The 23,845-nt window shown below is 44.0% G+C and overlaps 1 protein-coding gene across 3 annotated transcripts in view; it reads right to left on the reverse strand.

Annotated features, from left to right (window-relative positions):
• Positions 1-16,352, reverse strand: part of znf507 (zinc finger protein 507) — a 29,648-nt gene extending 13,296 nt beyond the window's left edge. For 2 of the 3 annotated variants that reach the window (XM_033036449.1, XM_033036450.1), the window contains exons 1-4: positions 16,282-16,325; positions 9,399-11,714; positions 8,433-8,553; positions 1,534-1,645 (exon numbers count right to left, since the gene is read on the reverse strand). In XM_033036449.1, the coding sequence (XP_032892340.1) occupies positions 1,534-1,645; positions 8,433-8,553; positions 9,399-11,684 (2,519 nt within the window). In that variant the 5' untranslated portion in view covers positions 11,685-11,714; positions 16,282-16,325. Of the gene's footprint in view, positions 1-1,533; positions 1,646-8,432; positions 8,554-9,398; positions 11,715-16,281 lie in introns of all 3 variants that reach the window. The other variant, XM_033036448.1, reaches the window with a different exon arrangement.
• Between the last annotated feature and the right edge of the window lie 7,493 nt (positions 16,353-23,845).

Raw genomic sequence — 23,845 nt, forward strand, 5'->3', positions numbered from 1 at the left:
AGGGTCATTAGAATACAAGCCCAAAGATCTCAGAAGGTGGCAATGTGGGTAGATAGGTACTGAAGACGCATTGGATAATTGCATTGATTAATTTAAGGGTTTACATCCCCAATATATAACAATGGGGAGGATGGTCACCGCTGGTTTGGCAACGCTGCAGTAAGGTCATAAGTGATAGGAGTAGAATTAGGCCATTTGGCCTATCAAGTCTACTCCGCCATTTAATCATGACTGATCTATCTCTCCCTCCTAACCCCATTCTCCTTGCTTCTCCCCACAACCTCTGACACCTGAACTGTGTGCAGCTCTGGGTTGCCACTTTACAGGAGGATATGATTGCACCAGAATAGTGCAGAGGAATTCACCAAGGTGTTGCCCATGTTAGAGCCTCTCAGTTTTGTGGAGACTGCGTTAGTTTGAGATTGTTTTAATTGTGTAAATCAATTCATGACCTCAAGGGAGGTGATTTCACACTGTTCACTTCCTGTGTAAGAGAGGAAATTACATTGAATAAAATTCTTAATTGGGCACTAATTATGTTATTGCCCAACAACATTTGGTGGAGAACTTAATAGGCAATTAACATTACTACAATGTAATGACAATAGTAGTGGGTTAACCAGGCAAGGTTATTGAACTTGAAGTGCCCAGCCAGAGAATTATACATGCATGAAGGATTCTGCTTCAGGCAATGAATTCCTGACAGACACAAAATGCTGGAGTAACTCAGTGGGTCAGGCAGCATCTCTGGAGAGAAGGAATGGGTGACGTTTCGGGTCGTGACCCTTCTTCAGACTAGTCAGGGGAAAGGGAAACGAGAGATATAGACGGTGATGTTCTGTGTTCTGAAGCAAAGCAAGAATTTCATCATCCTATACAGGGACACATGACAATAAACTCACTTGAACTTGATGTAGAGAGATATAGAACAAATGAATGAAAGATGTGGAAAAAAGTAACGGTGATAAAGGAAACAGGCCGTTTGCTGATTGTTAGGTGAGAACAAGAAGCTGGTGCGACTTGAGTGGGGGAGGGATGGAAAGAGGGGGAATGCAGGGGTTACTTTGAAGTTAGAGAAATCAGTATACATACCACTGGGTTGTAAGCTGCCCAAGTGAAATATGAGATGCTGTTCCTCCAATTTGCGATCAGTCTCACTCTGACAATGGAGGAGGCCCAGGATAGAACGGGGAAACATCACCTATTCCTTTTCTCCAGAGACGTTGTCCGACCCACTATGCTACACCAGCTTTTTGTGTCTATCTTCAGTTTAAACCATTATCTGCAGTTCCTTCCTACACATAACATGACAAACCTTATTTTTACACAGCAGGCCGACCCGAAATGCATTACCAAAAGAATGGTGAAACAGTGAATGAAGGTACAATGGTTAACTTCTAAAAATTAGATAAATACTTGAAGGCAAGCAAATGTTGCTATGAAAGGAGAGATTAAGCGGACAATGAACAATGGCTTCCATTACATGCTGCAACAGTCTATGAAGATCGAGCTAGATTTATGAAGTACACACACCTGTAGGGCTTATCAGTATTGTGGATTCTTCTGTGGTTCCGTACACCAACATAGGTCGAACTTGTGTAGTCACACACATCGCACTTGTACAGTTTTTGAGGTGAAAGCATATCTAGATAAGGAGTTAGAGAATATTAGTATTGTTTAGGGTATTAGCTCAGATTCGCAACAAATTTATGTAAGTATTTTAATTATCTAATGCAAATACAATAAAAATGGCATAGGATATATTGTCAATGTGTATTACCATTACACCATTTTATGGAGGGGAGATGCTCATAGAAAGTGTAAGCGGAAAGAAAAGAGTTCATCCGTATCTACAGTTCTGCCTGATCTGTCTCAGTCAGCTGCCTATCTGCATCAGTTCAGTTCTGTTTAGTTTATTATCACGTGTACCGAGGTACAGCAAAGAGCAACATTACAGCGTGCTATCCTGTCAGCGGAAAGACTAAATATGATTACAATCGGGCCATTTACAGCGTATGGATACATGATATGGGAATATCATAGTTAAAGTAAGAAATGTTGCTGTAGGAGTAGAGATTTAAGAGTGTGGAGCATTTATAATATGTAGATCTGCTTCTCTGGCTAACACGCAAATAATCCGCTCCTGATTACTATATTTATTCCACTGAAGAGCCTGCCACTACCCCTGAAATGCTTTAGCCAGTCAATTAAAGTGCTTCCCCATAGCTTACAGGCTGTCACACAGCAGCCTGTGCATGTCACTCACACACAATCAAAGCCCATTAAATGTTCTTACTACCAAAACACTAAAATGCTACAATACTTAAAAACAATTAAATACATTTACACTGACTCAATCGATTGAAGAATGTAAATTCACTTATACCATTACTCTAGGAGCTGTTAGACTCCTGTGAACAGACAGAAGTCTGAACCTACAGCAAGTCCCCTTGGTGGAGGATGAGTGGGTGATTTCTTCGTTTAACTGCTATGAAACTCTGGGAAATCCAGAGTACCAGCTCTGAATTCCATGAAGAATCCAATGTAGGATTACCTTCAGAATGACAGTGATATCCTTTCAGGAAGTTTGAGACCTGTGCTCATACGACTGCCTCTTAGAACTATGTTGGGTTATCAATCTATCTCGCTTAATAACACGGGGACCATAAATCTTCCAAGTGCACTGTACATATTGTGCTAAAATGCTCATAGATTTGTGGCAACAAGGGTAATGTTTAAAATATCTATCTTCACGTAATTCTTCAATGGTTAGTTCAGACTAATTGCAAGCAGCATAAAACAAAAAGATAAATGACAATTTAGTAGTTTGTTGATTTTGTGAACTTTAATTGTTGGTTTAGATGCTTCACTCTTCTGCATTAAAGCAAACATCTGATGTCCGTTCCAACATTATGACAAACTATAAATATGGAGAAAGTATAGTGAATGGTCAATAAAATATAAAGCTTAAATGGCTCTAGTTGAACAATCTCAGTGGGATCAATAAACACACCAATCTACCATGTCTCCTGGAGGAGCCCAAGAAACCAATACTCTTTCAAATTAAGTGAAAAGGGCTATAATTGTGCTTTCAGCAAATAGAGATAGACTCATCACCAGGTTGCCAGAATATTGACGTGACTGTAGTTCACTAGTGCTGATTTTTCTGCAACAGTATTGCCACAGCACTCTGATGTAAGCATGTCAAGGAGCATCATAATGCAAGGGAATTTCACACGTCGCAAATAACTCTCACCAATGTTTACAGATGCATCATAGGAGGCAGCCTATTGGGGGTAAATCACAGCTCAGTCTGCTCTGCCCAACACCTCAAGAGGTGGTAGAGCTGTTGATACAGCCAGTTCACCACAAGCACAAGCCTCTCGCCACCCCCCTCTCTCACCATCGACACTAATTTTACTTCGGAGTCACGTGAGTGATTCCATGAAGAACCCGTTCAGCACGCATGCGCGGCATTACGTCCAGCAGAGCAACAGCGGCACAGCGGGCTCTCCCGCTATGGAGGTGAAAGAACGGACCGTCAGGTAAGCTGACGTCGGTTTCCTTCACAGGGAGCCTTCTGCTGTCCGGCAGAGAAGAAAGGCTCTGCAAAAAACCTGTCCCCCGCTAGACTCCACGGAGGAGCCTTCCATCTGGGGGGGGGGGGGGGGCAGCAACGGAACAGACCTGTCCCCCGTTCGACTCCACGGAGGAGCCTTCCTTCAGGGGGGGCAGCAACGGAACAGACCTGTCCCCGCTCGACTCCACGGAGGAGCGTTTCCATCGCGGGGGCAGCAACAAGGCGGTAGGACCGCTTACCCGGCGCTCCGCTATCCCGACACCGCGCCGAGCCCAGCCCCGCTAGCGCCTCAGCAGCGGGCTGGAAGTAACGCCACGGAGGCGTCCGGCCGGTGGCTCCGACTTATCGGACGGGACGTCTTTCCACCTGCACGGGAGGAAAGACAGCCGCCTGCACAGACCTGTCCCCCCGCTCGACTCCACGGAGGAGCGTTTCATCTCGCGGGGGCAGCAACAAGGCGGTAGGACCGCTTACCGGGCGGTCCGCTACCCCGACACAGCGACCGAGCCCAGCCCCGCTAGCGCCTGAGCAGCGGGCTGGATGTAAAAGCCAAGGAAGAGGCGTTCCGGCCGGTGGCTCCGACTTATCGGACGGGGACGTCTCTCCACCCAGGCGGGGGAGAGACAGCCGCCTGAGCCGCATGGAGCGGCTCTTGGAGCAGGAGCTTCAGCGTGGTGCACCCCAGGAGGGGCGCTCTCGCAGATGGGGTCAGGCACTCCCTCCACAGTGGCTTGTGCACTGTCCATTGCTTCCTCCTTTCCAGAGGATAGCTTTGGTGACCAGGACTGGGCTGGTCAAGAACAGGGGCAATGGCTGAAGATCTCGGGAGTATGCAAGGGTTGCAGGAACAGGAAGAGCTGCTAGGTGTGGTGGACAGCTACGTGGAAACCCCACGTGCAGGAGGCCGTTAAAAGCCTGACGACAGCCATCACATAGTTTTTTCCTCGTTCCATGGACCAATACGGAGATGATCACAACCTTCGTAAACAAGTCATAAGACCCCAGCCACTGAGCCAGACCCACTGCTCTGTGGCAAAAACCTCACAAAGCATATGAAGGACATGCAAGAGGTTTTACAAAACTTTCGGCTCATGAGGGCAGGGCCGGGACGAGTAACCAAAAACAGTAATTCCTACGCAGCAGCACCCCATCGCATCCATCAGTCAACGTCTACCATATCGGACTGATGAAAGCTCGGGGTCCGCATCTATCACCGAAAGTCTTATTTAGACCAGGGCCCAGAGCGGACCCCATGGAAAATGTGCCACCCCCCAACGCCACCGCCACGTCAGACGATGTGCAACACTCGTTGGACCGGCAGGAAACAGAAGAATACCCATAACCATGGAGGTAGGTGGGTCTGGTTCCTACCAGTATATAGAGCATACTAACACATGGGAGTCTATCACGAGTGATCAGTATATACTCAATGGCATTAGTGAATACAATTCATACTAGAAAAATTGCCACCAGGTCAACATTCACCCCAGAGGGTATTTTTCCTCTCTCCGTTAAAGAAACAAGAGGGACAAGCTGAACTGGTGAGAATAATTACAAAGGGTGTCATGGGGAAACCTGAACCCTTGCAATTCGTATCAAATATATTCACTAAACCCAAAAAAGATGGTGGATGTCCCATCATCATTGACTTAACTTCACTAAATATGTTTGTTAAGTATATACATTTCAAAATGGAACCGGTTGTTACTGCCAAACAACTAAATTCCAATGGATACTTCATGGCAAGCATTCATCTTAAAGATGTTTACCATTTAGTACCATTCACAAGGACCATCGCAGATACCTGAAATTTACCTGGATGGGGCAGCTATAGCAGTTTAAAGTGTTACCCAATGGGTTCACATCAGCCCAAGAGTGTCACCAGACACTAAAACCAGCTCTGGCAATATTCAGAAGACAAAAACATATTGTCATGGCATGTCTTGATGACATCCTAAATGGTAGGCAAGACCATGAATTTGACTATGTTAGCTGTTCATCTACCAAACAGTTATTCGAAACCCTGGGGTTGTCTTACATCCAGATAAATCTAAGTTGAAGCCATCCTCTATCATGGACTACTTGGGCCTCACAATTAATTCAGTCTACGTGACTGTAACATTGCCAAGAGACAACATAGTTGAATTGGCACAATCGTACAACAATTTAATGGTCAACAAACTACCAACTACTCGACAAGTAACAGAGTAATTGGGAAAATGGTAGCAGCATTTCCAGCTACATAATTCGGACCTTTGTACCAAAAACGACATACAGGTCATTATGATCGTTTCATGAAGTTACCCACTGAAGTAATATCAGAACTACAGTGGTGGGCAAAAAACGTTTGACATAGTTTCAGCCTATTATCATCACTAACCCTACGTCAGTTATCCAAACAGATGCCAGTGCTCAAGACTGGGGAGCAACTAACTCTATATCCAGCACAAGTAGTAGATGGACTAACCCAGAATCATCGTTACCACTTACACTGGGCATTAATTATCTAGAGATGTTTGGGTGACTTTTTATGGTTTAAAAGCATATGCATAAATATGCATCACTTGCATGTACGGTTATAAATAGATAATACTACGGTGGTGGCCTACATTAACCATATGGGCGGCATAAAATCGGTATCATGCGACAAGTTGGTCAATACAATTTGGCAATGGTGTGTCCAAAGACATATTTGGCTATCAGTAACTTACCTGCCAGGTAAGCTAAATACAGTGGCAGACACCAGATCACGTAAATTTAATGACAACATCGAATGGATGTTAAAATCCCCAAAATATATATTTTTCACAAAAGTTATCAAACAATATGGCACGCCAGATATCGATTTATTTGCATCTAGGCTAAATCACCAGGTACCTATGTATGTCGTTTGGGAACCAGACCCTGAGGCAGCAGCGATAGATGCGTTCAAGCTGGATTGGGGAAATTTTTCTTCTATTCATTTCCTCCCTTCTGCCTCATCAGTCGGGGGCTACGCACAGTACAAATGGACTCTGCTTCAGGTATTTTGATAGTACCCGACTGGCCTACACAGCCATGGTTCCCAATACTCCATGACATGGTTGTTGGAACTCCGATGGTATTCCCCAGTGACCCAGAGTTATTAACACCCAGTGTTGGGTACAAGCCACCCGTGCCATGAAAAAATCAAACTCCTGGGTTGCAGATGCTGCACAAACCACTTCTGGGACTGGGATTATCATAACAAACCGTCGACACCATGTCAGCATCCCTCCGAACATCCACTAAAAAACAGCATTTGTCCAGCATCAAAAAATGGGAGAAGTACTGCTTGGATACAGGGACCACCTACTCAACCGCTACAGTTACCAACGTACTGGAATTCCTGGCGAACCTTCACTACGATGAAGGACTTCAGCTACAGAACCATCAACACAGCTAGAATTGCCCTGTCTGTCTATTTAAAACCAGCTCCAGGACAACAGGCCATGGGGTCCCACCAGCTGGTGGTCAAACTAATGAAGGGTATTTACAACTCTAACCCCTAGACCAAGGTACACCCATATATGGGATGTCAGTGTGGTCCTGACATACCTCAGGGGATGCCCACCAGCCAGATCCCTCAACCTGAAACCATCTATGCTCAAAACATTCATGTTGATGGCACTTGTAGCTGCACAGAGGGTCCAGTCACTACACCTATTGCGACTGGACACCATGCTCACAGCTCCAGACCAGATCTCTGTCGTTATCAGGGAATAATCAAACAGAGCAGACCAGGAACACCTAATCCAGTCGTGGAATACGACATAGAAGAAGCTTACCCGCCAGAAACACGGTTATGTGCCATGACCCATTACCACCACAAGAAACATTAATTGTGATTTGTTCATCATTGCTTATTTCTTATCTATGAATCTTTCATATCCTGGATATGGCTGGCCAAGCTAGTGTTTATTGCCTCTATAACTGTCCTTCATCCGAGAAGCCTTTTCAAAGGGTATTTACATTTAAACAATTTCTTCATTTCCAAGGAAGGCATTTTGTTCCCTCAAAGATGTTAAGTTTAGAAAATTCTTCTGTTTTCGAAAGGTTGAGTTCAATACTGGCTACCTAGGCAGTCAACAAAGGATGCATCATTTTTAAATGGACATCATACATGAAATGAAAAGAGTACTTAATATTACCTAGCAACAAATTACACAGGACCATGATCATTGCAGAATACAGAAATACCTACAGCAACAGTTTTTGATGCCACAAAATACGACCTGTCACAATGTGAAGTTCCAGCAGGAATGATTGGAGGTTATGGATCATAAATCAGGGCCTTCTGGGGTGAGTGGGAGGTGACAAGTGTGCCACTGATGCAGAGCCTGACACTGATCCAATGGCCCTGGTCAGCTCAGTGCAGGGAGGTGTACACAGTGCCAGTTACATGGTTGTCAGGAAGCGCTGCTCAACATCACTCCTCGAACCAATGTCCGAGTTCCCCCCTTTATTTTGGTGGACAGATGTCTCGGCAACACCTTGAGATGAGGTTTAGCCATGTACAATGTCTAAAGGGAAAGAACTGTAATTGATATACAGTGTGAAAGTCTGTTGCTGTTTGAAACTAAATCAGAGAATTTAGATATATTTGAGAAATGACATGATCTGAATTCTGGAATAAGGTCTGTTCAAGTGGAACTCCATTTCTGAGCCAGCGGGAACCTTTGTAAAATTGAACACTCTGAAGTCTTCATGATGTGCTGCTATGATATTCATTCTATGTAAACTGCTTAATCCAAATGGTAGGGGGCCTTATTTAAAATAACTTTAACCGTAAGTCAGTGGTATGTTAGCAAATGCAAGAAACTATTGACATTACCTTCTTGCATGGTTCCCGTTTTCCGTTCACCACTATATTCCGTATTCTCATCATTTGATTCCACACTTGAGGAAATGTCAGAAAGACTATGTTGTTCACGTTCATGGTTCCGCAGTTGGCTCTGTCAGAAAGTTGATCAGAATGGTAAACACAATGAACATTAAACAATATCCACCACCTACTTACAAGGCAACCACATTTAAAGTGGTAATCCATCACTGGCATTGCAGCAACTGTGAAGAAATTACAATGAATTATAATCAGATGACAATGCCTTGAAAAGCATGCATCTGGCCATAAAGCACGCATAATGCAAGCAAAATGCAAGCAATGCAAATATACATTTTAACTCAGCAAGCCTTTAAATGTTACATTCAAAGCCTTATGGTTACTGTACAATGTTAATTAAATTCAATCTTTGAGACAATCGTTACAAAGTTTACAGAAATTCTGATTAAATCAAAAATCAAATCAAAGCATTTAAATCAAAAGCATACAAAATTCTGTTTATTATAGTCTTTCTTTAAACTTAAAGGAACAGTGGTCTTTAAATTTATAAATGATTATAACACAAACTGCACATTTTTGCAAGTGCTATACTATACCATTCAGAATAATTTGCCAAGCCATTTTAACAAATGATTGTGGTTTCATTCTAGTTTCTACTCAAAAATATATTGTATTTTAATACAATAGTATTGTATTAGAAAGGATAGACACAAAATGCTGGAATACCTCAGCGGGACAGGCAGCAACTCTGGAGAGAAGGAATGGGTGACGATTCGGATCGAGACCCTTCTTCAGACTGATCTGTCTGCAGAAGGGTCGCGACCCAAATCGTCACCCATTCCTTCTCTCCAGAGTTGCTGTCTGTCCCGCTGAGTTACTCCAGCATCTTGTGTCTATCTTCGATTTAAACCAGCATCTGCAGTTCTTTCCTAATCACATTGTATTAGAAAGGTTTACCTTATAATAAAATGCTGCATTGCATCTTTTGCAATGATACATCCTAGTTTTGCAATGGTTTATCATATGACTCTCCAGATCATTGCTATCAGCTGCTATGTGGTCACAGATTGGACACTGGTAAGGCTGCCGTTGTCGATGAACTCTTAAATGCTGCTTGATGTATCCCTTGTTGCCACTGCTGTAATGGCACAAGCGGCAACGGTAAGGCCGTTCTGTGTTTGGTATGTATTCCACTAGGTTGCCAGGTGAACTCAGATCGCTTGAAGGTTGGCATTGTGCATTATCCTGCAATTCTTTCAGGATATCTTCGTCAGAAGCATTTTGGTCAGTTCTTTCTCTCAATTTTTCGATCACCGTCAGTAGTGACATGCTGATGCCCATTCTGATTGGCACGTCGGAGAAGCCTGACTTAGTTTCAAGTTGCAAGTCATTGCTTGGAGAATCGTCAGAATAATTGTGAAGTGGAGGAACACTGGACGGGTTGACGTCCAGATTTCTCTGTGTGGCATCAGCCTCAGGATTTTTGACATTTGTTCTGGTAAATTCCGGTGCTCTCATTGGCATCGCAACAAGTGCTTCAGCCGCCAATGAATGAAGCCTCAAAGATTCTGAATGAGTTCTTCTCCGTGCTGGGGGAACATTTTCATCAACTGCTGCAGGTTCCGTAGACTTTAAAGCATCATTACTTTCTTCGGGATTCCACCTTAAGACGGCCGTTCCCAGTTCAGTTGGTCTTGTGGCTTGTTGATACATGTCTGAAGAATCCTCACAATAGATCATATGAGACTTTTCAGAGATAAGTCTCTTTTCAACTTCAATATCTGGTGACATCAGAAAGGGCTTTTCTGGAACACTCTCCTCAGCTCCTGGGACACGTTCTACTATAACATTGACATGCCCTGCCTTGTTAGAACTGCAATGAATAATCTTCTGTGCAGAGGAAAGAAGGCTATCTGAAATTGTACTTGCATTTTCACAATCATGCATCAGGGGTGTATCTTGAACGATTTCCACTACAGTGCACGGGGTTGTTTTTGATTCGGTGAGATCAGTACTTTCAACAGCAGTGTCAGGCAACGAGGGCTTGCAGCTCAACGAGTCTGTTACAGTAGTTGGAGCTGCATCGCAAAACGGCAATGGATTTGAACTATCACAGTGCACACTTTCTGATTTGTCAGCTGGTGTGAAAACAATTATTGGTTCATCCTCATGAGCTGTGAGACATGTGGAAGGAATCGCTGAGGTAGCTGGCTCACATTCCTCAAAAATTGGATAAGAACAATCAACTTCACCAGCATGTTTCCATGCATGGGTTTTTAACATCCGCTGACGATCACAGGCATAACTGCAAATCAAACACCTGTACATGCCATACTGATCATAGGTGTACCACTTTCTCGGGCCTGGCTCAGCATCAAAACCAATACTTCTTGATTTAGCATTTTTACTGTCCACATTATCCACAACATTTGGCCTTAATTGTTGTGGCAACGACTGTTTCCTCTGTATCTGGGTATCCTCAAGGTGCATCCACATATGAGTTTCAAGTTCCTCCTGCTTTTTGGAAACAAAGCAACACTCAGAGCACATTAATAGCACCTCGCCTGACTTTCCATGCAGTTCAAAGTGCTCCTTTAACTGTGAAAAAGTCAATGAACTGAATTTGCATAAATTGCACTGGTATCGAGTGAGCTTCCTGTGCGAACACTTGTGCGTCACAAAATCTTCAGAAACTGTAGTTGCAAAGTTGCACTGATCACACGTGTAGCTGCTAATGTCGTTATGGTTACGTATGTGTGTGTAATAGACAGATGGCACTACAGTTACGAAGTTACAGAGGGTACAATGGAAGCTCTTTGAAGGTTTAGAATTATCTGCAGGATCAAGAGTCTGTAGATCTAGTTCGTTACAACTCTGTGGCAGATCTTCTGTTTTACAAGTCGGTCTAACTGACAAGTTTTCCTTTATTTCCTGGTTTGAATTCATAAGTTTTTTGGCTGTGCTTTCACAGCTGTCTGTTTGCTCAATGATTGCACTTTTTGTATCAGAGGCACTAAAATAAGGCCTCTTTTGACCAGCTAGAGAACATTGCTTTGATCTTCCATTCTCCACTATCTTGCTCAATTTTTCTATAACTTGAATTAATGACCCTGGTTTTTCCATTTTTGACATGTTAGTATCCACAAATGAATGAGCTGCGATCTGCTTCAAGAGATGTCCATCACACTGATGTTTTGTTGTACAGCCACGGCTTTCAGTCTCCATCATGACGCCTGAAATCATCCAGTGTGACACTGTTAGATATCTTCACACCTACAAACACAGAAAAACAACTACTTTTATAAGTTCATATGAAAATCACCACTTCTTCATAACATATTTTCTGATTAACTCAAGTTTTTAAAAAGCTGGCAAGTGTTAACATGTCACTGGATCCATTCTCTCTCTCATGGGATCACAAAGAACAAATTATGGGAATCTCATCTTTGAAATAGATATAGAGCTTTAATTTGAATTGTCAAATGTCATTGTTACACATTCAAGTCAATACATAAACATGTTTGATAGAGAAAAACACCCCAACATTTTAAAAGTTACACATCAGCCTTAAAAGAGAAAGTTTCAAAAATAATTAAAGGGTGGGTTGATAGAATGAGGGCCCTCAGTGATGATTGAAGCGTACATGTTGGGTGAAGGACTGCAGAATGTGCAAAGTGAAGGACTCAGAGGAGCAGACATACAGGAGAGATAAAGATTTGGGTCGTCACAGTGTAGCATATTTTAGAAATTAGTAGGGGTGATACTCTCAAGAGATTTAAAGAGGTTGATAAATGTTTAAAGTTCAGACAGTATAGGACAAAATGACATGGGATTAGCAAACCCTGAAGCAGGATATGTGCAGGGAGCTGCAGACATAATGGATCTTGTCCATTCCTGAGTGATTCCAAATATGACCAGAAGACAGAAATAGTACTACTGCTTTTGTGGTCAATGTGGATGTTTGCTGCTGACCTCAAGGATATAAAGCAAAGATCTAGTAATCTTTGTGGTAAGAACTTCCTCTTTATTAATAGAGACACAACAGAATGCAGATGCAGAAAGGGCAGATGGAAAGAAGGATGGAAAGAGGACCTGGATTAGGAGAAAGGAACAGAGGGGTGCAGGTTGCCTGAAATTGAAGAATTTAATGTTCATGCCATTGGTTTGTAGACTACCAAGGTAGAATCCAAGGTACTTTCCTCTAGTTGTAGTCACAAACCATGAAGCCATGGAAACCCACTGGCTCCCACAGCTACCTAGACTACATCTCTCCCCACCATCTCTTGTATGGATGCCACTCCTTGTCTCAGTTTCTATCTCCACCGCTTGCGCACTCAAGATGAAACTTTCCACTTCATGTCATCTGGAATGTCCCCCCTTTTCAAGAATAATGAAAGGTGACATTAATTTCACTGTACAACATTTTCTCACCATTTCAAAATTGGTTTCAATTCCACTTTTCAAAATAAGTAACTACAGGTTTCTCACGTTGTACCCCAGCTGCCACTTTGTACCTACTCACTTAACCTATTAACATCTCTTTACAGGCCTTTGGTATCTTCCACCTGTTCCCTGTTCCAGATAACAGAATCATTGGCAAACTTGTCCTTTCATCTCAGCAGCATAAAACAATACTGTAGAGTAGACCGGATTAACAATCTAAATCACTTCCGAGGGTCACTCATGACGTGCAGCTTAGCTGCCACCTTGTTATGTTACTGCTCCTTGCTAATTCACCACACCACGAGTGTTCCTATACAGTGTCAGATCTGTACCCACCAGCACTGTATGACATGACGTGTCCATTAATACTATACTCCAATATTATACAGTGACAAACCAGCACTAAGTGTTGGCTGGCTTCCAAAGCTTGGCATTAGGAATGTTCTAGCGAGTCACAGACTCAAAATAAGGATTGGCCATTTAAGGTAGAAAATGAGAATAAATGCATTTGCTCAAGTGGTGAACTACAAGCCTAGCCCAGTTCTGTATTAATAACAGTGATAGATTTCTGGATAGTAAAGGAATCAAGGAATATGCCGAGAGAGCAGGGAAAATGTATAATCAGCCATGACCTTGTGAATATCAGAGCAGGCTCCTCTAGCTACTATTTCTTATGTCAAACATAATTTAGTTTTGATAGTGGTTTATTGTCACGTATACCAAGATACAGTAAAAAGCTTTGTTTGTGTGCTATCCAGTCAAATCATACTATGTACAATCAAGCAATGCACAAGGACAACATGTAGTACAAAGAGTAAAATACCAGAATGGAGAACATAGGGTTTACAGCATTATCAGGTTAGTTACAGATAAAAAGAGCAATGCCCGCAATAAGGTAGGTTGGAAGATCTGTATTGTTCAGGAACAGTGGAGCTGTTCCTGAATCTAGTGGCATGGCTTTATAAGCTGTTCCTGAATCTAGTGGCAAGGTTTTAGCTTTCATAACTTCTGCTCGAGAGTGTGGAGAAATTGAATAATTGGTGGTTATCTTGGCATCATCTTCTGCAGACATGGTGGGCCCAAGGGCCCGTTCCGTTGCTGTGCTTTTCTATGTTCTATGGTAATTATGTTGGTCGTTTTCCTGATGCAGCGTGAAGTGTAGGTGGAGTTGACGGGCGGAAGAGGCTGGTCTGAATGATGGACTGGGCTACAACTCGCTGTGGTTCTTGCACTCATGGGTAGAGCTGTTGCCAAACCAAGTTGTGATGCATCCTGCTGTCTATGCTGCATCTGCAGAAAGTGGTAAGAATTGCTGGAGACATGCTGAACTTCCTTAGTCTTCTGAGGAAGTAGAGGTGTTGGTGTGCTTTCTTGGCCATAGCATAAATGTGGTTGATCTTCTCCTTGGCACCACGGACTGGGGTGTGTACACCACCGTCTGGTCAATAAGTAGCTCCTTCGTCTTGCTGACATTGATAGAGAAGTTATCTTGACACCATGTTACTAAGTTCTCCAACTCCTTCCTGTACCCTGTCTCGACTTCGTACTTTAATATCTGGCCCACTACAGGTGTCATCTGCAAACGTAGTGCATAATTTGTCCGCATGTCCGTGAGTTTAGAGAATACAGTAAGGGGCTGATAACATATCTCTGTGGCCGCCAGAATTGAGAATTATCATAGGGGATGTTTTGGCTCCAATCCTCACTGATTGCAGTCAATGGGCTAGGGAGTAGAGGATCCAGTTGCAGAGGGGTGTTGGCTCCTGGCTGGTTTGGCTGGAGACAGTTTGGTTGGGAATTTGGTGCCGAAAATGGTGCTGTAGCCAATAAGTAGGAGTCTGAAGTAGATATCCTTGCTTTCCATAGATTTGTTCTCAGGCAAGCAAATCTGACATCTGTGACAGTGGTAGACACAAAATGCTGGAGTAGCTCGGCGGGACAGGCAGCATCTCTGGAGAGAAGGAATGGGTGACGTTTCAGGTCGAGATCCTTATTCAGACTGGAGAAGGGTCTCAACCCGAAACGTCACCCATTCCTTCTCCCCAGAGATGCTGCCTGTCCCGCTGAATTACTCCAGCATTCTGTTGCCATCTTTGGTGTAAACCAGCATCTGCAGTTCCTTCCTACATATCTGTGACAGTGACTGTTGTGGTTCCTACCACAGCTTTAATATTGATTCCCACCATTTTCCAAACGCTAACTTCCCCCCCCCCCCAAGATAACAGGCATGTATTGCTGCTTTTGGAATAATGGTGTTATCCTTGATCCTTTTACAAAAGCAGGTGTGCCTTAGGATACAGTTAAATTTAAATGTTGACGCCCACAACTCTACAGCGTTGCATTGAAGTCTGAACTGAAACTGCTCAGATTGGAGAGTTAAGACTACCATCACTGAGTCCAAGATAACCGACCCCTAAACTCGTTTTTTTGAAGAAGGGTCTCGACCCGAAACGTCGCCTATTCCTTCTCTCCACAGATGCTGCCTCACCTGCTGGGTTCCTCCAGCATTTTTGTCTACCTTTGTTTTCAATAAGTTCACCCATGGATTTAGTTTATTTTCAAAGGTAAACGCCGCGGGTTTGCATCCAAACATTGGCAGATGCCCACGTTTCTTACTTTACAAAGTCTGAAGAAGGGTTTCGGCCCGAAACGTCGCCTATTTCCTTCGCTCCATAGATGCTGCTGCACCCGCTGAGTTTCTCCAGCATTTTTGTGTACCTAAGACTTGAGACTTTCTGGCTTAAGTCTTCCCTCCACCACCTCCAGTTTAAATTCCATTTGGAATATTTTGGAGGACCAAGAACTATGAAATTGATGTACAGGCTGCCAGCACGCCGAAATGTACTCTCTTCAAACTTGCGGCAAGCAACTTCCGATTAAAAGTAAACCCTAGTATGTACTGTGTTCAAGAAGGAACTGCAGATGCAGGAAAATCGAAGGTACACAAAAAAAGCTGGAGAAACTCAGCGGATGCAGCAGCATCTCGTTGCCTATTTCGTTCGCTCCATAGATGCTATGTGTACCTAGTAAGTACTGTACCGTTTGGCCACGCACCTTCCTACATATTACCATAGTGTGCGGGACGGGCAGTACATGTGCGGCCATGCACGGGTGCGGGTAATGTGGGGGCATGTGCGGGGCGGGCGCTGTCCACTGCCCCCAGCCCAGGCCGCGGCCCCCAGCTGGGCGAGGGATCTCCCGTCAGACCGGCAGGTGTATATGGTACAGTACAGGCCCACCGCGCCAAAGCCCCCTGCCCCGGGCCCCGCCGCCCCTCGCCTCCCGGCAGCCTGGCCGTCCTGCTGCCCCTGAGCCCCCGCTCTCCCCTGTCCCGCAGCCTGAGCCCAGGCCTACCCCCCTTCCCCCGCCGGCGCCACGGCCTCGTCTCCCCCGTTACCTGCCGCCCTCGCCTCGGCGCTCCCCGGCCCGGCTTCACCGCGCATGTGCCACACTGACATCTCGCGAGAGCGCGGTGCGGGGACACGTCACGGGGTGGGTTGTCACGGCAACGCGTGGCCTGGGCCCGAGGCCCGGACTAGACACAACTTGTCATGTGGACATGCAGCATCTCTATGTGGAGGGAAGGAAGGAAGGAGGGAAGGAATGGGGACATTTCGGGTCTAGTTTAGTGATACAGCGCGGAAACAGGCTCTTCGGCCCACCGAGTCCACACCGACCAGCGATCCCCGCACACTAACACTATCCTACACACACTGGGGACTATTTACATTTACACCAAAGCCAATTAACCTACAAACCTGTATGTCTTTGCAGTGTGGGAGGAAACCGGAACACCCAGAGAAAACCCACACGGTCACGGGGAGAACGTGCAAACTCTGTACAGACAGCACCCGTACTAGTCGGGATCGAACCCGGGTCTCTGTCGCTGTGTGACAGCAACTCTATCGCTGCGCCATCTACCGTGCCGTTCCACAATGGACCACCCTGGCAGAACTCATAGACTTCATTAACGTCATTACTAATTTCCATCCTGCACTTAAATTCACTTGGACCATCTCCGACATCCCCCTACCATTTCTTGATCTCACCGTCTCTAGCAGTTTAGGCTGGCGCTGTGAGCGGGAAGGTCGTCCTATGTGTTCGTAACAGCACATGTATCATATGTAAATCATGCATCACAGCACTGCACGTAGATCATATATTACAGTAGTGGCAGGTCCTTCTGCCCACACAGCACACACTCCCCAACAAACATCCAGATTTACATTATCACGACAAAGAGTAATATGGACTTTGAAAGTCGGAAAAAAATACAGAAAATTCCAGAATATTTGACCATTACAGTAGCATTAGCATGGGGTGAGGGAGGGTGAATTGAATAAAGTAAGTGATTCAGGACAATTATCTACCATTAGGATAGGAAAACGTTAGAAACAAACAAGTTTAAGTGGAGAGGTGAGGCAAGAACCATGCTTAAACACGATAGGGTAGCATTTAGGAAGGATTAAATGATAGAACAAAGAACATGCAAGGAAAAAGTGGATGATAATGAGGTAAGCAACAAAAGATTTATCTAAAGGAGATGATAAAGGAAATTGTACAATCATTATCTGAAAGTATTGACTGTTGTTGAGACTAAGAAGGTAACAATAGATCATGGAGACGAGGAGAGTTGCAGAAGCAGGCATTTTTACACTAATCCTGCCCTCCATTTCCATTAACTCTCCCAATTCTATTACTCATGTAAACACTAGAAGCAATTTACAGTGGCTAATTATCTTACAAATCTGCTCCTTTTTAAAACGTGGGAGGAAACTGGAACATCCAGAGGAAACCCATGTGGCCACAGGAAGGATGTGTAAATTCCACACAGATAACACTAGAGGTCAGGATTGAGCCTGAGTTACTGGAAATGCGAGAAGACAGCTCAACTAGTACACAATGTTTCTACCCTTTGGCCCAAAGCAAATGATAAACGACTATGGTTATCATTAGAGCCAGGATTTTGCCATAAATGCCATAAGTGCCTTTTCATGCCTTTTTTGATTTCAGGAAGATAGTGCCTTTTTCACGATTGAGTGCCTAAATCAGCCTTTTTTTGCCATTTTAACTTAACTTCCAAGAAAATTTACACTACCGGGGCGAAACCCAGCTGTAAGGGGTGCGTGGGAAAGGGTCCAGTCTTTGCAGACTGGAGTCATGCTTTAAGTAGGTGTGAAGTGGTGATTGGGGAGGTGTAGGTGGGGAAGGATCTAGTCTTTTCAAACTGGAGTCAAGCTATGAGTAGGTGTGAAGTGTTGGTTGGGGAGGGGGTGTGAGGGTACCAGGGTTAAGTTTCTGTTTATCGAAACTGCAGTAGAACTTGTTCAGGTCATTGGTCAGCTGACGATTATCCAAGCAGCGGGGGGTTTTCCTCTAGTAGGTTGTGATTACTTGCAAGCCCTTCCACACTGAAGAAGAGTAATTTGCTGAGAACTTGCTCCTCAACTTCTCAGAGTACCTTTCCTTGGCAGCTCTGATTCCCCTTCTCAGCTTGTACTTGGCCTGCCTGTAGAGGTCTGCATCCCCGCTCCTGTAGGATCTACCCCTGCAAACTTCAAAATGCCTAAAGTCAAGTCAACGCCTTGTAAAAAACAGAACGATTTGGTGAGAGTGTATGGGAGTGATACATTCTCTACAGACAACTGTGTGCTGTTTTGCAAAGCATATGAGAAAGCAGAGAATCATGAGAAGAAATATTTAGTCTCCCAGCATGTACAGACAGCTAAACACAAGTCGGCGTCAGAGGAACTGAAGGGAGAAAATACACAAGCTTGTCTCCTCACATCATTTACTGCTGGCTCCAGTCGCAAATCTGAGTTTTCGAGTGATATGTGCAAAGCGTTCATTGATGCTGGAATTCCACTGCGGAAATTGGAAAACAAATCTCTCAGAGGTTTTTTAGAGAAACACACAGAAGAACATATACCGAGCGAGTCATCATTACGGAAAAATTATGTTGACAGCAACTTTAACATTGTTGTGCAGAAAATTGGAGATGAAGTTGCACGCAACAAAATATGGATCTCAATAGATGAGACAACCGATGCTGTGGGGAGATATGTTGCCAATGTGGTCATCGATCCACTGGAAGCAGGTCAACCATCAAAGGAGTATTTGTTGACGTCGGAAGTATTGGAGAAGTCAAACAGCTCAACTATTGCTCAGTTGTTTACATCTTCACATGCTGTACTTTGGCCAGAAGGTATAAAACACGAGAATGTACTTCTGTTTGTGACTGATGCAGCTCCATACATGAAAAAAGCTGCATGTAGAAGTTTTTCACATCTGAAGCATATTCTTTCTGACAGACGGCATAGTTTAACACCAGATAATTTGAAAAAAATGCTAGTAATTAGGTGAAACCAGGAAACTTTGGTCATTTAATGTAGTATACCTTTATAATTATCATTTTTAACCATATTTTGGTGGTGGAAATAAATGCCTTTTTATACCTTTTTTGTCAATAAATGCCTTTTTCGTGCCTTTTTTGTAAGTTTATTATGCCTTTTTGCCTGCCTATTTCAGAGATTTTTAGCGCCTGAACATCCTGGTTCTAGTTATCATACAGCTGCTGAAAGCCCAGGCTCATATCACAGGAAGAAGCCATAGGAACTATGGACATTAAATTCCCCGGGTAGAACAATTGTTCTATGAACAACATTTAATACAATACACAATACAATACAATTCAATTTATTGTCATTTGGACCCCGTGAGGTCCAAACGAAATGCCGTTTCTGCAGCCATACATTACAACAAATAGACCCAAGACACAACATATTTTACATAAACATCCATCACATTGCTGTGATGGAAGGCCAAAAAAACTTCTCTCTCCACTGCACTCTCCCCCCCCATGTCAGAGTCAAAGTCAAAGCCCCCGGCGGGCGATGGCGAATTGTCCCGTGGCCATTAAACCCACGCCGGGTAATGCAAGTTCGCGCACCGGGTCTTGGTGTTAGAGCCCCTGGCGCGCGCCCGCAGTCCGCAGCCATTCCAAGCCGCGCGGGGCGGTGCTGTAAGGCCCCGCTCCAGGAGCTCTTCAACCCCGCAACTCGGGCGGGAGAAGTCGCCGTTGCGGAAGCCCCGAAAAGCGGTCTCCCTCCAGGGACCCGCGGGCTCCCGGTGCCGCCGTCCGCCAAACCCGCAGTTGCAGCCACCGAATCTCCGGGGGTCGGGTCGCAGCAGCGTCCACCACAGCTCCACCCGCTCTGGACCCGGCCAGCCCCGCGACGGTGAGGTGAGTAGTCGGCACTGGAGCGCCCGGTCTTCATGTTGGAGGCCGCTCCTCGTTGCAGCCCCAACGACAACGGAGACCCGACAAAGAAAAGGTCGGGTCTCCCGTGCAGGGAGAGATTTAAAAGTTTCCCCCTCCCCCCCACACCACCCCCACCCCCCCACACACATACCCCAACAAAAATAACAAAAACTACATTAAAACATAGACATAAAATAATAAAAACGCAGACGGACTGCAGAGGCCGCTGCTGGCGAGAGCCGCGCCGCCTACCGGAAGCTGAGAGCGGCTCAACTGGGGAGATCTTGAAAGAACTCCAAAACAAAGTAACCCAAAAGTAATAATTTCTCATAATTTTGGTTGTTACAAACAAACTTTCAAAGGTCGAATAGAAGCAAACTAAAAAAAGACCTGGGCTTGCTCTGACCAATTGAAACAAGACAGTCGATAAACTGGAATGTAATTGAAGAAGGGAGTGAAGCAGCTGTTATGGAACTTGTTGCCAATTATATTCTCAGACCACCTGACTCTCAGCATTTAAATCTATCGACTTACCACAATGTGATGTCTTGATTAAACATCTAAAACCAGAATCCTATCCACAATTTAAACAGTTTCATCTTGTTTCTGAGTAAGTCTGCGTGATGTGGTTCAGGTATGATCTTTTAGAAATCTGACTGCTCGCTATGATTTAATCACATTTCCCAAAAGTGGACTCTGTTTTCTGCAATACCGAGGAAGTATATGAACTAAACTCTCAAAGGACTAAGTGCAATAATTTGGTGGGGTTAGTTGTGACAAAAATACCATTCTACACTTTAAACAACTATATACTGTATTAATGGGTGACGTTTCGAGTCAAGAAGAAGGGTCTCGACCTGAAACGTTACCCATTTCTTCTCCCCATATATGCTGTCTGTCCCGCTGAGTTACTCCAGCATTTTGTGTCTACCTTCGATTTAAACCAGCATCTGTTCTTTCCTACACATATATACTGTACTGCGCAGATGTTCAACATGATATCATAAATCAAACTTTAATGTTGTAGTAAGTTATATGAATTTTAATTTGATTTCTCATATTTTATAAAGCTACATACCCCTTTCACCAGGGATTTGTTTGTTTTGAGTTTAAAAGAAGGTAGCCAGCTGGTAACCTGGTCTGCCATTCAATCTGTGCTGGTTAATCAAATATGCTGGTTAGTTTTTTTAGTTTTAAAGGTACAGCGTGGAAACAATGAGTCCACACCAACCATCGATCACCCACACACTAGTTCTATGTTATCCCACTTTTGCATCCTAATTGAGTTAGTCTGGTTGTTCCCCCGCTCCTTGCCTTCCATCGGCCTGAGCAAACTCCCTGAAATATCGCTCACTAGAATGCGTACTGATTGTAAAATACCTGACACTGCAAGTAATAGTGTGGTGCTGCGGGTGCCAGACTCTGTCTGAACACAGCAAAATCTCATCCTGTTGGTGGACAATTTGGTACACAGTCTCCATCTGCTGGCAAAATAAATGCATTGATAAAAATCCTTTAACATTTTGCAGATTTACATGTTGTAGTCAGCATCATCAAAGTTTTTAATTTTCCATAGGATCATATTTTGATGGGTAACAGTCAGGCATATAAAGAGGGAGTAAAAATAAAGAACTGCAGATGCTGGTTAATACACATAAGGGCACAAAGTGCTGGAGTAATTCAGCAGGTCAGAAAACTTCTCTGAAGAATATGGATAGGTGACATTTCGGGTCAAGACCCTTCCTCAGGTTGTGAGAAGAGAAGCAGGAAGAGAATTCTTATTAAATTATCACCTGTACCAGAAACAGGCTGGTAACTTTAATATCACCATAACATTAAGGTCCCATTGCTGTTTCACAATTCTTTTTATTTATTATTCAAGCATGTAAGACAACAATTATATTTAGCATCAATTAATTATACATTTTTTTACAACAATACCCACTTGATAAGTATTGAATTACCATAAGTAATTTAAATGATATAGGTTGTTTTGATATAACATCACATTTTCTTGATGGTAATAAACTTCTGTGAGAAGTTGTTATTTATAGTTTAGGTGCTAGGGTGTGCAGCTGCTGGAATGATAGAGAGGGTTGCCACTAATTCTGAAACATAGAGCAGGACTCTACAACGACAAAAATACTGCTTCCTTTGGGACTGGATACAGCAAAATCCCAATGTCAGCCTATTGTTACATTGGCAGTGTTTTTTTCTAGAGTTTTAGTTTGAGAAAATTACACACAAATGCTGGATTGAGAAATCCCAGTATTACCTCTACTTAATTAGTCTGATTAAATGTATGTGAGTTGTTCTGCAGAGTGCAAATGCCAGCCTGCGTTGGGTACATTAATCACAAGACCACCATGGGCGCCGGGGAGATGGCAGCCCTGCCGGCAGTCTGTTCGTTTTTTCATCTTTTTGTTATTTTTAGCGTTTGTTAAAAGTTTGTTTTAATGTTCTTCGGTTTGTTTTATGTGGGGGGAGGGGGGAGGGGATCGGGGGAAACTTTTTTTCAGGTTCTTACCTTCCCGGAGATGTGATCAATTTTTGGATCACATTCTCCGAGCTCTGCGGCCTACCATCGCTGGAGCTGGAGGCCTCCTCGGACTGTCGTGAGCCCCACCGCTGGGCGCGGACTTAACATCGGAGCTGATCCCTTGCCCCGGATCGCTCCCACTGCGGGCTTACTATCAAGAATTCGCTGTCTCGGGAGAGGCTGGTCGGGAGCTCCAACGCCACAGAAGATTCGACCAGCCCCGACGCGAGGTTCGATCGCCGGCGCGGGGGAGCTGACAAACCCCTGATGCAGGAGCTGAACGCCTCAACGCAGAATCCCGAACGCCGCCGGCTCCAGGAGTCTAGATCATCCCGTCAACGGGGACTTGAGGCCCCCGACCGAGGAAGAACAAAAGGAAGGACTTGCACTTTATTTTGCCTTCCAGTGAGGAATGTGTAGGAGTCACTGTGCTGGATGTTCATGTTAAATGTGTTTTTGAGTCTATTGCTTTAATTGTATGACTGTCCTGGCCAGTGAAATTCGTCATATGTTGCAAAACATACTTGGCGAATAAAACCTGATTCTGATTCTGATATTGCAATTCAACAGTAAAATAAAATTTTCTGGCTCAAATACTTGAAGCTTCAATGTTTGACGTTGTGAATGAAATTTCCAATAATACAGTATGTAGCAAAAATGTTAATTATGGTAAAATGCTATTAACTCCTTCAGCATCTTTATACTTATAAAACTTGGTGTGTATTGTGCGATTTTCAGAGATGAAAAAACGAACAGACTGCCGGCAGGGCTGCCATCTCCCCGGCGCCCATGGTGGTCTTGTGATCTGGTATTGTGCTTAATGTACATCTCCTCGAAAACACAACGCGCTAACGGTGACATTTTTACATATTCCAATAGAGATTTACGACGTGTGTCAAAAGTCGCCTTATACAGTTTCCTTCTACACCCAAAAGACGTGCGTATTTGTAGGTTAATGTGTTCTGTAAAGCTGTCCTTGTGTGTAGGATGGAAGTAGCGTACGGGTGTTCGCTTGTTGGCATGGACTCTGTGTGTTGAAGAGCCGGTTTCCACGCTGTATCTCTAAACTAAACTAAAGCAGCCACCATGCCTATGTCTGTAGATTTTAAGCTTTTCATCAACAGATCTTCACGGAACAGTTTACTTCATAGACCAGCTGGA

Source organism: Amblyraja radiata, chromosome 17 (genome assembly GCF_010909765.2).
Source record: "Amblyraja radiata isolate CabotCenter1 chromosome 17, sAmbRad1.1.pri, whole genome shotgun sequence".
Classification (NCBI taxonomy): domain Eukaryota; kingdom Metazoa; phylum Chordata; class Chondrichthyes; order Rajiformes; family Rajidae; genus Amblyraja; species Amblyraja radiata.